This window comes from Patagioenas fasciata, chromosome 2 (assembly GCF_037038585.1).
Source record: "Patagioenas fasciata isolate bPatFas1 chromosome 2, bPatFas1.hap1, whole genome shotgun sequence".
Taxonomy (NCBI): Eukaryota; Metazoa; Chordata; class Aves; order Columbiformes; family Columbidae; genus Patagioenas; species Patagioenas fasciata.
Window position 1 is genome coordinate 117,733,463 of NC_092521.1, and position 15,959 is coordinate 117,749,421.

General features: G+C 40.6%; 1 protein-coding gene across 2 annotated transcripts in view; it reads left to right on the top strand.

The window, feature by feature from the left end:
- The first annotated feature begins 3,716 nt into the window (after positions 1 to 3,716).
- The window catches only part of STAC (SH3 and cysteine rich domain), a 71,560-nt gene continuing 59,317 nt past the window's right edge, over positions 3,717 to 15,959 (top strand). The window contains exon 1 of one of the 2 annotated variants that reach the window (XM_065831871.2): positions 3,717 to 4,200. Coding sequence is in view for 1 of the 2 variants with exons in the window: in XM_065831870.2 (XP_065687942.1) it covers positions 4,245 to 4,361 (117 nt within the window). In the remaining variant the exon portion in view is untranslated. Of the gene's footprint in view, positions 4,362 to 15,959 lie in introns of both variants that reach the window. The other variant, XM_065831870.2, reaches the window with a different exon arrangement.

Genomic DNA, 15,959 nt, shown 5'->3' on the forward strand with positions numbered 1-15,959 from the left:
AATATTGTTTTCTCTGTTGGTACAATGTTTGCTGGCGAGAAGTGCCCACAAGCCTGTTACTTGGAAACACAGGCAGATACTCCACTCAAGCAGTGGTCTGATCTTTGCAGTCTAGTAGACAGCTGTGGGCGACAGTGGGTATTTGGGAGGAGAGCCTAGTAAAGATGTCCACTAGTAAATCTGGCCAAATGCATCATGCTAAAAGTAAAATTCCCATCACAAATAGCACTACAGGGTTAACCTGTTGCCAGTTCCCACGAAGACGAAATTGAATTGACCAAGAAATGAAGCTACTAATTTTCACCTGAAACACTCACGAGTGGGACTGAGGATCTTGGGGAGAGGGTGATCAATTTTCACTCCAAGTGCCAGAACTACAACCTTTTTTCTGTGTCTAATAGTTTTTTCTGGTGCTCAGTTTTCATCCTCCTGGAAGGGGGACTCTCAGTAGACTTAATTTATCTTTAAGGGCTCTGCTTTGGTGGCAACTGGCCTGATTCCTCCCTGCTTTGTATGTTTCTAGAGAGAGGTGTGTAATGGTTTAAACCAGTGCCATTTATCAGTAGTGTCGTCTCTATATGCTCCCTTATGCCCTCTTTGGTCAGGAGTATGGGATGATTTACGTACCACGCAGTGAATAATGACACCTATAGCTCCGTCTCTCCTTTTTACTTATTTTTGACTGTTAAATACATGGGGGTCTAAACAGGAATAGCATATTTTGCTAAGTACCACTTTCATATCTTTCCTTTGGTGAAATCCAGCTCTACACATGTACCTCTTTTGCTGAAAGGTACTCAATTAGTTCAGAGGAATCTCTGTACCAGAGAAAGAAGGCGAAAGAACATAACAAGGGACAAAACCCCTACGTCAGCTTCATCTTGCCACCGTGGACCTCTACAGCAGGTAGGGCTTGGCAGCACAGCAGCATGTACGTATTTCTGGTATGAGGAGCCTCTCAGATGCTCTTTTTGCCCTGGCTGCAGCCAGAGCTTAGGAAGAACTGCTGGAGCCCCAGCACAGAGAAGTGCTTTGCCTCGCATGCTGCCACCTTTGCGTGTGCAGCCACAGAGTGGGAGGGAGGGAGGACAGAGAAGGCATAGCACCCATGCAGTCAGCCTTGGACCATTCAGCAGGGGAACGCTTGGTGGTGAATCCAGGCAACATTCAAGAGCCTTTACACAGTGCAACAACTTCAGCTGGGGGCTGAGAATTGGCTCTCATGTTTTATTCATCCAAATTGCCGTTCCCCACATCCAGAAGTCTACACTTGTCTTTTCACTAGAGAATCTGTTCAATTTCCTCTTGTTTAGCACTGTGCTGTGGTGCTCATATTTCCGCTGGGTACCTTCACTTAGAGACTGATCGGCAATAATCACAAGTCCAACTTCTCGGGAGGAAAGCGTGGGAGAGAGAGGGAGAGGTAGGCTCATCTAATTTGATCAGTCTGTTTTGTTATACCGAATATTTGATTTTCAAGAACCAGCTCTGTGGAAGGAAATAAAAATATAAGAAATCCATCTTCTTTCCCTTTTTGCTTTTTTGGTAAAATTTTAAGTTTGACTCATCTTTCCCAGGCTAATTGTCAAGAAACTGACAGATCAGTCGTGGTTGAGAAGTGAGTAATTGGGAGAAGAGAGGGAGTGTAGCAGGTGTCAGTACTAATTTGGTAAGACAACAACAACAACAAAAAAGGAGTAGAGAGTGGTATGATAGTCACTTACACAGTCATGACGTTATAAGCTTTTCATGCAAATGTGTGCAGGATTTTACAATAGTTCGAGCATTAACTGTTAACCAGCCACTCCAGACCAGTTTCAAAGGTGACCTACAGGTTCATCAGAGGAAAATGGTTTTGAGACTCTAAACAGGAAAGACTGATTCACAACACTGCTGGGAACCTGGACAAAAATTAGTTTCATGCTTCTCACCTGTCACATTGCTGGGCACACTGAACAATCCTAGCAGAAGGAGACCCTGTGCCCTGGCCCTGACTTGGCTGTTCTGGGCTGGACCATCAGAGAAAGATATCTCTGTCAGAGCTGGAGCATTTGATTGCTGTCACCCTGCCAGGATCTCCAGTGCCCACAGCTGCCCTAGTTCTCCCAAACTGTGACTCTGTCCAGTCCATGTTTCTTACTAAGAGGCTGATTTTACAACAAAGCCCAAATCTCACCTGCTGAGTGGAAGAAATGAGCTTTGTACCTAGAGAATTCCACTGGCTCTGAAGAGAACAGTCTAAGACACTGCTGTATTTTAGAAACCTAACCCTTGGAAATAAGTTCTTTTACTTATCTGCCAAATATGCCCCTCTGAGCTCTGTATTTCCTTGCTTCAATCTCAGTTGTCAATGACGCTGCCTCAACAGCAACCAGAGCTCTCATTTTGATCTCTGTAATGGTGTTAGCGACTACAGGCCAAATAATAGGTTCTACTGGCAGACTCCTAAGATGCACTTTTCCTCTGAAGTAGCTGTACAAATAGCATTGCAGCATTTCACGTTTATTGCCTGCTGAAGATTTTGGTATCCTATATGCTCTGTTTCAGAGAAATAAAGCTTTTTTCCCAATCTAACTGCCAGACCTGAAAATTCACCAGGGATTCAAAGAAAAGCTGTGTTTTCTCCCTGACTCCTGCATAATTATTAAGAATACAGAAGCTGCAGGGCAATTTCTGCTCTGGCTTTCATCTGTTTAACCCCCACTATCTTGAAAATTGCCTTCACTTACATGCATGGATTTGAAGTGGAGGGGGCCTGAAAGGCAGCTCCAAGTAGCAGCTGTATTTCTAAGCGATGGAACCAGAAGGGAATCTGGTACCCTTTCCCAGAGCTACAAGATACTGAAGCTCCTCTCTGACTCAGACCTCGGCAAATCACCTCTAAACACCTGTACATCCAGTGCAGATCAACTAAGAGTCAATTTTTTTCTTCTCTCTTTCCAGGATGTAAGTATTGCTGATCGGAAACATGTTTGGGTTGCTTTTTTTATGTTTTCTTTAAATGAAAAGGCATCTCCACCAGCCATATGGAGTGGCTCCTGCTCTGCAAAGCATATATCTAGTGGGGAGTGCATCCATTCAACCTTTCACAGTACAGACCTTGAATCAGAAGGCACCTTTGCAGCAGATTTTAATCCGAGGCAAACACTCAAGCAATATAAAGCAATCTGAGCCAGCCAGCAAAGTCGTGCTGACCTTCTGCCAGCACTACTGCAGCCCTAAACACGACTTTTGGTTACCATGTCCTTGGGAATGACAGCACTGGGGGAAGCCAGGAGGTTCTTGCTGAAGGCTGCCTCTGCTCTGTTGCTGCCCGATGGAGTGTTATCGCTATGACAACCTACAGGTATAGGATATGCACGATAGCAGGAGCTCCAGCCAACCCAGATTGCATGTACGTGGCTCAGAGCGGGGCTTCCCTGCCTGGGAGGAGAGCAAAGAACACGTGGATCCACAGGTGACTCTTCCCTGACTCTGTCCTGACACTTGCTAGCAAGTCCAGGATGTAAGGCAAGGCGGGAAATTTAGAGACACTGGGTAGCTAGGATTTTAAATAATGTTCTCTGGGGCAAAGTAAGGGAAGTCTCATTTTTCTCCTCTGTTTCTAGAGTCCTTCCTCATGAAAAGACTTGTAAGAATATAAAGCTGCCCCCCAGCTGTCTTCTCCAGCCTGTTAAAAGTTAAAACGCTTCCAGACCTCATCCACGCTGCCTGCCTCTCTCTCTGTGTGCATGTGTGCGTGCATGCGCGCATTACTTTCTTTCACTACTATGACAGCACATGCTCCTCCAAAGCTGCTCCCAGCATTAGAAATACAACTCCTCCCTCCAGTGCCCCGCGTGTGTGTGCGTGGCTCAGGCTTTCTGCTTCGGCTCACTCCCCTCTGATCGCAGGGCTGACAGTCACGACTCTGCTCCACACCTCCGGGCTTCGCGGGGAGAAGAGGAGGATCAGAGAAAATGCAGAAGAAGGCACAGCACTGACCTACAGATCCAGCGATAACTTGCTCCCCTCACAGCAGAATTGCACAGGGGAGGGAGTAAGGAGGGAAAGGAGAAAGAGAGGGAAGAGGAGGAGAAGGAAAAAAAGAAAATCCAGAGAATTCTAGTCTTGCAAATGTAGTGAAACCGAGTGGTCGGAGTTCATTGCTCTACAAAAGCAGAGAAGAAAGAGTACATTGAATGAAAAAAAGCAAGAAAGGTTTGTAGCTTTTTTCCTGATAGTAGCAGTGTTTTAGAGGTAAAATGATTCCTCCGAGCAGCACGACTGAAGTCAGCGTGGATAGTGTGGAGAAAGAGAATGAAGTGGAGAGCACAGAGCAGCCTCCCTCTCCAGCATCAACTACCAGCCAGGAATCAAAGGTACACAGAGAACGAGATATTTTCTTCCTTTTTTTTCCTTTTTTTTTTTTTAACTCTTTCTTTGCTTTGGAAAAAGATGTTGCTTTGGTTTTTATTTTGAGCCCTGTGCTAGGATCAGCAGGAGAGTGCTATGGGGCACCTCTGATTGCAGTGCCTGCTCTGACAGTCCTACTTCTGAATTCTCCCTGTCACCTGGGCAGCTCAGAAGTCTGAACTGGGGAAATATCTGCCTTTTGAGAGGTTTGGTTTGGGGGATTTTTGCTTGTGTTTTCTCCTCCTTATTCCAGTAAGGGCCTGGGGGAGTGGTGGGGCTCAGGAAGGGGTTTGATGTCAGAAGATGTTGTTAGCTATTTTCACACCAAGCATCAGATCACTTCAAGGGTTTTGTTCATGGTTGGAGAGATTGTTCAGAGAAGAGAATTTTGCCCAGGGGCTTGAGGTGTTTCACCTGCCTCACCTTCTCTGGAAGACCCATTAGTGAACTTTCACTGTTTAATGTGCCAGCAGTTGAAACAGGATGTAAGTGACAGTTTTGTCACAATAATCTTTGTGTACACCACCCAGAAAAGGCTTGTTGTTTTGGCTTTTCTGGTTGTTTCTTTGGGATTTTTTTGTGTGTGTGTGTTTGTTTGTTTTTTCCCACAGCCTTTTATTTATTAATGTTTAAATGTGGTTCAATTCACATTACTGAAAACCAACTTCTAGCTTAAATGGCATGGCCTCTGAATTTTTAAACAACTTGCATACGAAAAGTTTTTTCTGACTGCCCAATATGATACTTGGAAGACAGAAAGGTAAAGGGAGAAAAGTAGTAACCTTACATAATGGATATTCTTTTCAGCTTACCTGGATAATGTGCTCTTACTGATCCCATATTACTTAAGATTGATAGCATGCTAGTACCTGACAGATCCTCCTGTGAACTTCATAGTGACACTGTGTAAACATGTAAAAATAGGGAGGTCCTTGTCACTAGGAGCTTGCAGCTGGGTAGAGCCTTAGGAGGTACTGTATGAGCAAAACAGCTGCTTGAAAGGGTAGGTTTGTGCTGGCCTGAGTTTAAAAGCAGTAGCTGTCTGGGTCTAATGTACAAAGACATTATTCCACACCAACAGCTAGGTTTCTGGAGAGCGAGTCAAAATTATCTGCCTGTGTGGGATGATTTCTGACGTGGGCTTTTGGATTTTTTTTTTTAATTAGATACTATACTCCAAGGGGGACAGCTAAGGTATTCCCTATGTAAAACAGCCTCTTTAAAAGAAAAGAGTTCTCCCGGCAGCAATAGCACACACTATTCACTATACACATTCAGCACTACTGGGACACAGCTGCAGTCTTCCCAGTTAATGGGAAATTGAAAGTAAATGGGTTATTGGTTTAACACCAGGTTCTAAAAGGATCCATTTGATTGGTACCTAAAGCCTCCTCAAGACCACTTCTACGGAACTGCTGAATTGTTATTTGGCCAGTGGGAATCTCTAACCCCACAGTGAGGTCCCTAAAGCAACTGGAGTCTTCACTGTGCTCCCAGCACCAGCCCCTCATGTGTACCCAGGGTCTGCCGGGCTGCAGGTTTCCTGTGCTCCCAGCTGTGGTCCTCACTCAGTGCCGGGAAAGTGGTTGTGGAGTTCGAGGTGCCCCTCACATGGTCAGGCACTTCATTACAACAGTGCTTGAGGGACTTTCCCAGTGGGTCACAGAGCACTGTGCCCAAGATGAACAGACCAGCGTGAATCCTCAGCTGAGAGAAAGTGAAGTGCTGCATGTAGGGTTCCTTCTGGCTGTTGGTGCACCCATGCTCTTGCAAGGATGACAACAGGAATTAGGCACATCTGGCCAGAGAACAAATAGACTACAAACTGGTTTATAATCAAATGTTATTATCATCAGTTTTTCCAGTCTTGTGAGCATTTGAAGTGATACACTGGAATAGGCAAAAGCTATGACTGTGCACTTGATGCCATTACTTGCATACAGATATTTTTGGTAAACATATAATCTGTGTATTTACATTTTAGAACTGCAAATATGATCAGAAAGCATGCTGTATTGTCATTTCAGTAGATGGAATCAAAAGAACCTTCTGATCGTTAGGGTAATGAGATAAGCTTTCATTTCGTGGTTCTAGTAAACAGCAGGATGGAAAAATTCTCAGTGATTTCATAAATATGTTGTTTGTGTTGGTTTTGTTTTCCAAAAGAACTGAAATTGTTCAAAAGCTGAAGACTTTGACCAAGGCATAAATCAGTGTGCCAAGGGCCTGTGGGCAGGCTTCTATGTCAAGGTGTCCCCTGCTGAGGGAGCTATCCTGTCATCCACAGAGGGCCACGCTTTCTTCAGTTACTCTCTGTTGCATAGGTTAACAAGTTCATACCTGCTGCAGTTACTTCAGAACAGTTTGTGCAGTATCTAATTACCCCACAATGACTTGTTTCTGTGGCAAAACATTGTTATGACTCCAAATATAGAACAGAAACAACATGGATAATAGCAGCCTTCAAAATGCATTTGAAAACATTACAGCAGAAAAACAATTTTGAAAAATTAAGGTAGAATTAATGTAGCAAGCTTCCTTACAGTCCTGTGTAACTGTAGGCAACTGTGGAACACAGTCCCTTGTAGTACCAAAGTCCAGAAAAAGAGTTTTATCCAGCACACTCCAGACTTTACTCAGAAGGTGGCACAGAGGCGATGCCGCAGTTCCCGACCGGTGTGAGTTTGAGAGGCAGAACTTTGGGCTGCTACCAAGTCACTGAAATTTGGAAGAATGACTCTCATGTGTTAGTCACACACCCCTGCCACAGAAAAGCAACTCACTGTTTAATAAACGCTAGAGCCTCTCACCACCTTTTCCTCTGGATTAGGAGCATATTTACGGACGAGCACATGTGGATGCTGAAAGCTTGAAGACTAGACTCTCATGCATGTGCTCCTCATCATGGTCACCTTAACACCTGGAGTTCAGTACAACTGCTCAGAATAAAGAAATTCAAATAACACTTTTCAGTTCACCATATTTCCTGGGCCCTAAGGGCAAACCCACTTAAAAGTTCTAAGTCCATGGTTGCCTTCTGGCATAGTATATATATTGTTATATAACATGATTGTGTATTGGATTATATGTCCTCAAGTGCTTTACACATAGCACCTCTAGTGTACTGTCTCATTAATATAGCTTCAAATTGGTCTCTGAAGGGTAGAAAACACACTGTAACTGGGCCATCCTGTAGCACTATAGACACTGCTACTGTGCTAAAAACCCTAGAGCTTGAATGGTTAAGAAAGCTGCAAAACTAATCATTAATTTATTAAATTAATTTGTTCGCTGTTGAAAAGAAACCTTTACTTCACATCTAAGTATGACTTGAGTAGATACTTAAAGTTTATTAAGAGAATAATTTTATGGGGGTATCATAGAAATACATGGAATTGCTAATTCTGTTACATGCGTATGTTTGTAGTTACAGCTCCCACCTGTTTGGGTCTATCACATCTGACTTCCAAGAAGGCAAATGATCAGTTTGCCAAAGGCTTTTATAGATTTATAACTCAGTGAGGGAGGAAGACATTAGCTAATGAATCCTAAGGGAAAATTTCTTCCCGGTGGTAGCAATTAAAGACACTGCACACTTGTACAATTACTTACTTAGCAATATAAGCAGAAATCTAGCAGCAGCAGAGATCGTATTTCTGATGTTTCATGGAAAGGTACCTTAGAATTTAGTAAAGAAAACTAAAATTTGAGGGAATATGTATCTAAATAAAAGATTCCTACATTTGGCATTTGGCTATATTTCTTTATGTTTTGGCATAGGTGGAACATAACTGTTATCTTTGTTCTTCTTACATTTAACTGACATTTCTATATGAAGAGGAAAGAGCCCACCGGCTGATTTACTTAGGTATGAATCAAGTCGTTATCACTTTATTGTGAATAATGGCTGGGGGTTTACATAGACAATAAGTCCATCCTAGAAAATTCCCTTACCATTTTGAAGTTTCAGGGGGGCCTGAGCATCTATGACATTTGAGCTAGTACCTGTGGGGTTGGTCAGCATTTCAAGTGTGTTAAACCTCTGTCAGGCTCTCTCATACACCCCCAGAAGAGGTATCAAGCCCTGTCCCTGCCGTTGTCTGTAAAAGTAACTGATTTGTAGATATCTGGACATTTGTAGATATTTGGGTATCTGTGAAGGTCAAAAGTTTTTTCACAGCTTTGCCCATTTCCATCTGCTTTTATAAAGTTCACCTGTAATTATGATGTACTGCAGTAACGCATCTTTGGTGTGATAGCTTCAAACTTTCCTCTAAACTACAGATAAATTGGCCTAATGAATTGCTTACACTCAACTCAGGTAATTTGATCAGTTGAAAAATGAAGAAAATTTTTAAAAAGAAAATATAAGCTAGACCTTCAAATACATATGGTATCTGGACTACCTATTTCACAAAATAAAGAAGCCTGTCTCAGTCTGAGGTTTCCATACAATGACTGTCCAGTGGCCAGTACTCAGGGAAATGCAGACCATTGTCTTCAAATTCAGTTATGGCAATTCAGGAGATGTAGCACAATTGTTAAAACACTAGCAAACCTGATATGCAATATATAAAATGGAAGTTGCTGAAAAGCAGCAAGCCAAGAAAATGATTAAGCATTGAAATTCAAGATTTAAACTTCATCTATGTATATCCTTACATCGGTCAAAAAGATTGAACTTACTTTCCCCTGTCCTGCCGGTCCAATAGAGTAATAATGCTTACATGAGATTTCAAAACCAGGTGTTAATATTAGATACAGAACTAACGTAAACAGCTTAAAACTCTGGATTTTTAATAGGATTGTGTGGGATTTAAATCATGTAGGATTTGTGCTATGCTGTTAAGCAGACATCTTCCCCGCTTGAAGATTTAATACTTTATGAGGCTCCATAGATGGTTACTTGTCAATTAATATTTTAAAAAGGCAGGGAGTATGGTGTACAGTTAGTGTTTCACCCTCCACACCAGTGATAAATATCAAGTATGTAAACTACTGCTGTAGTCTTAAAGGAAAGATCCTATGAAAGGGGAAGAAAAAAATAGTTTTCCTTCTTAATCTTACCTCCATGCCTCTGCATAAAATGGTGAGTATATACTGTGAAGGTAAGACTGAGGGAAAGAAATGAGCTTGAGCGTTTTTATATGTCTTGATGAAGCGTTAAATTATGTACAGGAAGATTTCAATAAGAGCAAGCAAGTAATATTCTATCCTATCAATGTTTTCTGGAGCAGACTTCTTGTATTTACATTTATTTTGACCTTTTTTTCTTACTTTTTTTCAAATCAAAAATCTCTGGGTTTTGGTTTTTTTTCATTTTGATTTATATGTCACATCAGTTCCTAGGTGCATTAAGAAATCTAAGGCAAAAGAGAAATGTGATCAGTTCATGCTCTTCTATCCAAACTTTCTACCTTGCCAAAATGAGGAAAATGCCTATTACCTTTCAATGACTAAAGATGACTGAAATCTGGTGTGATAAAAAAATGGATTTACTAAAACACACAAATTTTCACTGAAACAAAACACACTGTTTTCAAAGCTGGAAGACAGTCCAGTCACACCATCTCAGTGCCTTATGTGGTATTCTTTTTCATAATGTAATCCTGTTGAACTCAGGTTTTACTACTACTCCTTTTAAAAATGTCTCCCAACACCTGAATGCTTTAATGGCTAAGGGATGCCCTCTGTTCCTCACCCCTTCTAATTCCAGTATAAATTAATTTCTGGCCAGCTTGTGTGGCATTGTAATTTTGATAATGTTGATTTGGCTTAAACATCTCTTTTCCATTCTCAGTGCAGATTTCCATCATGTAACAATAGACTTTTATATCTCTTCCTAGCCTTTTATTTTCTAGATTAAACAAGCCAGGTTGACATAAGATAAACTCTCCATTCTTCATCTCATTCCTGTAGCAGATATGTGCACGTTTCAGGTTTGGATAATCTCAAAAAAAGGTGACTGAATCTGTGCACAGTATTCTGCATGAGGTCTTCCACAGTATCACTAATGCTTCACTAACTTTCACAGAAACTGTGTCTCTGATACTTGCTAAGGTCATTACTGCATCCTGTTTGTGTCTTCTAGACACCCCTTGGTCAGAATATGCCGTTCTATTTGTCATTTCCAGCAGATAGGATAGATGTGTTTATCCTTAACTAGAGTGGTTTGGATCAGGTCTCAGGTGGACGAGCTTGCATTTCCACAGCTGAATTTCATCACTTTTCCATTACTTTATTCCTCAAGCTCCAGGCATCCCCAGTTTTGACAATTCTTCTAACTTCGTGCCAGAGAGAAATGGCTTCATGACATACCTAATTTTTGCATCAAACTCAGAAATAAAAATACAGAGAGTGAGACTGACCCAAAGACCCCAGTGTTGTTCTTTGAAGAACTCTACCCAAGGACCTTCCTTCAACCTAGTACTTCTTTCAACAGTAACAGTCTTGAACATTGAACTTGTCTTAAAATTTCTTCACTATTTCCTTTATTTTCAGTCTTAGATAATAGATTGCTTTTTGGTAGCATACTCAATAATTTTAATGAAGTCCAAATAGACAGAATGCAACTTTGACCTAAAACATTTTCTTTGTCTAAAAAATTGTTCATCTTATCCAACATACCTGGTCTAGGGGGACCATTTTTTTTTTTTCTGCCAAGCACTATTGAGGTCAGAGCTACAAATCTGTATTTACTGGGATCACTTTTCCCACTTCTTGAAACAGACTCCTATTTTACTTTGTATAATTTCTGACTTGATAAAGCTTGTTAAGAAAACTTGTTCCTAGAACCTCCAAAGTAAAAATTCATGAAGGAGCTTAGCTGGTTTCTTTTCTCCTTTTCACCTCAGCAAGTACATTGAACTGTTTTTTTAATGTCATACCATCCGTTTCTGCAACCTCTTTCCTATTATTCCTATTACTTTGCCCCAGGATCATTGTTCTGGGAAGAAAGTAAGAAGTATTTGTTAAGTTCTGAGCCAGCCTTTTATCCCACCCTTACTGTACCACAGCCTTTTTCTTCTTTTGCTTTCCCTAGCCTGAATCAATCCATTGACATTTCCTTAAATACATTTTGCAAAGACTCACTCAGCTTTTCTTGACAATTAGACCTAAGGAACTCTGCTTGAAACCTCCAGTTCTATTTGCATAACGTTTGTTTTTTTTTTTTCTCATTTTCTTTCTCTTTTTCCCATCCCCACCATTCTCGTGGACTCTTTTCTTATTTCAACTTTCCTCTTTGAAGCAACATTTTCACGTAGTTTTCCAGGAGCACACGTTCACAGAATCTTTTTATTTCTTTTAATTTCATATTCTAGGTAGTAATTACAAAAATTCTATGCCTCTTACACATCCAAGCATATCCAAGTATCTGATGATTTCTGATGAGTCTTTATCAGTGAGGCATGTCTATAACCTGGTACCTCCAGGCTAGCAAAGGCCAAGGCTGATTCACAACCTGTGGTCATGTGGGTTCATCAACACTCAGTACATGCTGAGAGCCAGCACTCATTAGCAGATACAGCGACCTGCTTACACAGCTGTACGGCTTTCTGGACCACTGCTAAGACTTTCATACCTTTAGACAGACACTAGCTTGGGTCCTTTTGTGTCACACTCCAAAGTGTGATGCGGTCTAAAATACAGGGAGCCAAGAGTGCTGAAGGCTTGGAATGTCTTCAAGGAAGCATAGCACATGAAAGGCTATAGTCTTGAAATCCAAAACTTGGCTTAGAGGTTCATTTTTCCTTTACACTTATTTAATTTAAATTGAAGTGAATCATAATCACCCAATAGGAGACTGTAATACCTTTCATGATGAACATTTCTCCTATTGCCTACCTGAGACATTGCTGTATACTCTTGATAGGGAGAAGATTGTATATTTAACAAATTTATGCTCATTTTTGTCGGGCAGAGGACTAATCTTTCAGATGTGAGCACATGAGCTCAATATTCTTGACTCATTATTCAGTCCTGCACAACTTCCAGTTACATAGGCAAATGATCACTTGGTGTTATATGAGCACTACTTTTTCCAGGCAAGTGAATATCTATTCTAGCTGAAACATAAGCAAACTTTGTGTGTTCATTAGCAAAGGGAACCAGCTGTGAAAATGAGAAATCTATGTGTGAATGAATGACCAAAATAACTTGACCGTGTTTTCCTTTGACATATGCCTCTGCTCAAGGAAACTCCCTTGATTCAGCAGACCAACAGATAACATATATGCTCCTTGTCAGGGAATAGAACTCAGGAACCCTACAAAATGTATTTACAATGGATGTCCAAAAAGCAGACTTCTTGTGTCTTTGTCATCAACAGTTAAGTATGACAAATGTTTTGCATAATATCTTATTTATTTTTAAAAATTAGTCTCATATCTTTACTCTTGCATAAATGTGCTAGACACTCATAGAAGTTTTCCAATTGACAGGTCAGCTTTTCTTAGCTGACCTGTTTTTAACTGATGGGAGTAGTTTGCTAAGCACCATCAAATGGAAGTGGCTGCAATGGTGAAACTTAAAAATACCATTGTGAGAGGGAGGTGTTTCCCAGCCGCAGGAGGCTGCAAGTTCAATATGGAATTGCAGACAGAGTCTTTTAGGTGAGTAACAGTGACAACTTGAATGCTTTTCTTTTCTGTAGACATAATATGCTCCATTTGTGAGTGCCATTTAAAAGCTTTATTAAAATGCTACATATGCACTGCTTTATTAGCAATTTTAGAAGTCTAGTGCTCCGAATAAAAAAGGAAAATGCAGCTGACCTATAGTAACTGATGATTAGGTTTAATTCTGAAAAGAGCAAAATACTGTAAACTGGCATTCACAAAGCTATTAAAATCAGCATTTAGAATTTTTTTAATCTTAACTTATTCATCAGAGTAGGACAAAGAAATGTACGCTATGGAGGCACAGCTCAAGTGAGAGAGTAAATTCAACCTGACAGGTTGTTATAGCGAATACTGTTGAATACAATCTTAGACTTGCATCTCCATTACCCCAATATTTAACTTCATTTGGTTTTTACAAACATTGCTTATGCATAGTGGATGGAGGCATCACCTTTTGTTGGCCAAGAGTCAGATTTTTGATATGATGCATACAAGTAACCTTCTCAAACATCACATATGTAGCAGTATATCTTTTATATTATTTAAGTATGCATAGCTCATTGCTCGTTTATGTTCATACATTGTCTTTTAATTCAAATTATCTAATTAATTAATTCTTTACAAATAAATATAAGGTGACTTGTAATGGTTTGCCAAACATTTCTGGTAATGAACACTCCAGCAAAATGTGTGTTTGTCAAGTGCTTTTTTTTTGTTTTAAATGTCAAAACTTCTGTTTCTGAGGAAATGTTCAGTTTTCTTGATTGTGTAAACTTTTGCCAGGAAGCTTTCCCTGGTTGTGGGTGAAATTTCCAGTCCAAAGAGCCTCACCTCTAATTAGAGACCTAGAGACCAGCTTTATGTGGTTAAGTTAATAGTTCAGTCTCCCCGTGTTGTAAGTGGAACACAGCCTGAAATTCTTTTATCAAAGATAACTTAGAGGAAAACCTGCCTTACACACTCTGAATTAGCTCCTCTGAGGGGAATTCTTGTTCTACTGACCATAGTAGGCAGCTACAGCTGAGTTAAAAGCTCAAATTTAAGTAGGGTGAACACCACTGTGAATCTGTCAGAGCGAGGTCTTGAACTTTGCCTACAAAAACTGGTCCGTCATCTGTTCCCCTGGCAGGTTAGTCTGTCTGACTTTTCGCTCTTCTGCCCACAGCTCTGTCAAAGACATTTTGAAAGGCTGCAGGTTTTTTTTTATGCCAATGTGGAACAAAATCATTCAAACTTTGAAAATTTTTGCTAAGCAGAACTGCTGTTTTCTAGCCACCCCTATAATGGAAAGTTATGCACCTATGACAAAGAGAAAAATGTGAGGCTATCCAGGCTGCAAAATGTGAAGTGCTGCTATTAAACTGTAGCTACAAGATTAATCATGTACTAGTTTCGTGAAGTATGGGCACACAGGAGTCTTTGGCAGGTTCACAGCAGTTAGATCTGTCTCCTGTAGTTAGTTGTAGTGACAAATGGACTTTATCCTCCTGGTTGTAAAGATCCAGCTGAACAGTTAACTTTTTTTGCTAGCTCACCCACTTGCACTTTACCTTTCAATGTTTCTTTCTCTCTTTCCTCTCCATTCCTATTCTCGCTCAGATGCTTTAATCCAGGACCAGGCAGTCTGATACAATGAGCCAGTACAAGGTCTGCCTTTACAAGAAAAATGTACAGGTTTCCAAGCTTGGCCAAGTTTAAAGATTCCTGTTAAGAAAATGGATGGTAGTTCTTCTGTTAGAGGGAAGGACCTTTTATAAACAGTGTGTGGATGCTGGCACTCATGCCATAAGTATACTTGGAAGAAAGCAAACCCTACAGTTTGCACTTCCCCTTTCACCTATACCCAAGCCGTGCTTACTTTATTCACAAAGAGATGCCTGAATTTGCATTTTAGTTTCCTTATGTTGCCTGGTATTACGTGGCCTGTTCCTTGTGTGTGGAGACCTATTTATCTCTTGATGTAACCTCATATTTTCTTTATATGTACATGCAGGGAACTACACAAAAATTTAAAACCTAGGCAATAAGGTAATAGAAGACATTCCTTATGCGGAAGAAATGCAGCCTTCTTCTTAGCCTCCCATCTTCTAAGTCTCCTCCTTGCTGGATAGGTAGTTGAAGACCAATATAACTGAGGGGATCCCTTTTCCACTGCACTGCCAGAGAAGGGCTTTTGGGCTCCTGTCTCCCCAGCATTTTAGACTCTCACAGACATCCCTGGGCTGCAATTCTGCCCTTCGGCAGCACTGGCTTTTCTAGCAGTTCCTGCCAGGTATCCAAGAAATATGCTCTGGACAGATTATTCCTCAGAGATTACCAAAGCTAAAATGAATGCCAACCTACCTGAATCCTGCTAGAATGGACGTAAATTATAAACATTTCACAAAGGTTCAAAAAATTACAGCCAAGCATTTAAACAAAAAATCTTAAGTATTGTTTCCCTCTGAGAAGAAAATGACTCGATGCTGCCTGTAAGAAGTAGCCAATCAGTCCGGTAAAAATAATAATAATAAAAAAAAAATTAAAACATGAAAAAGCTTTTTTAAACAAGATGAGAAAACTAACCTTTTTTTTTTTTTTTTTTCTGGCACTGTAGAGGTCACACTATAATAAATACAATATTCCTCAAGTAGCAAGAGGTAGCATAATTTGGTCTTTACTAGCAGCTGCTGAGTTCTAGCAAAAAATATCTCCTTTCCATGAGTTATCATCCCTCCAGCACAATCATACTCATAGCCACCACCGTATATATTAAAAAAATGCCGACAGAAGAAAATGGATATAAATCTCAGAACTTAGCACTCCACTTGCTCTTCAGTTCAGCAGTGGCCAGTAGCTCTGATTTCTGCTGTAATATGCCACACTCCTTATAAGTCAGCACTACTCTGCTGATACTGAGAATTGTACCTATTCTGACATGGAATGGTCTAGGCAAAGTGAGGC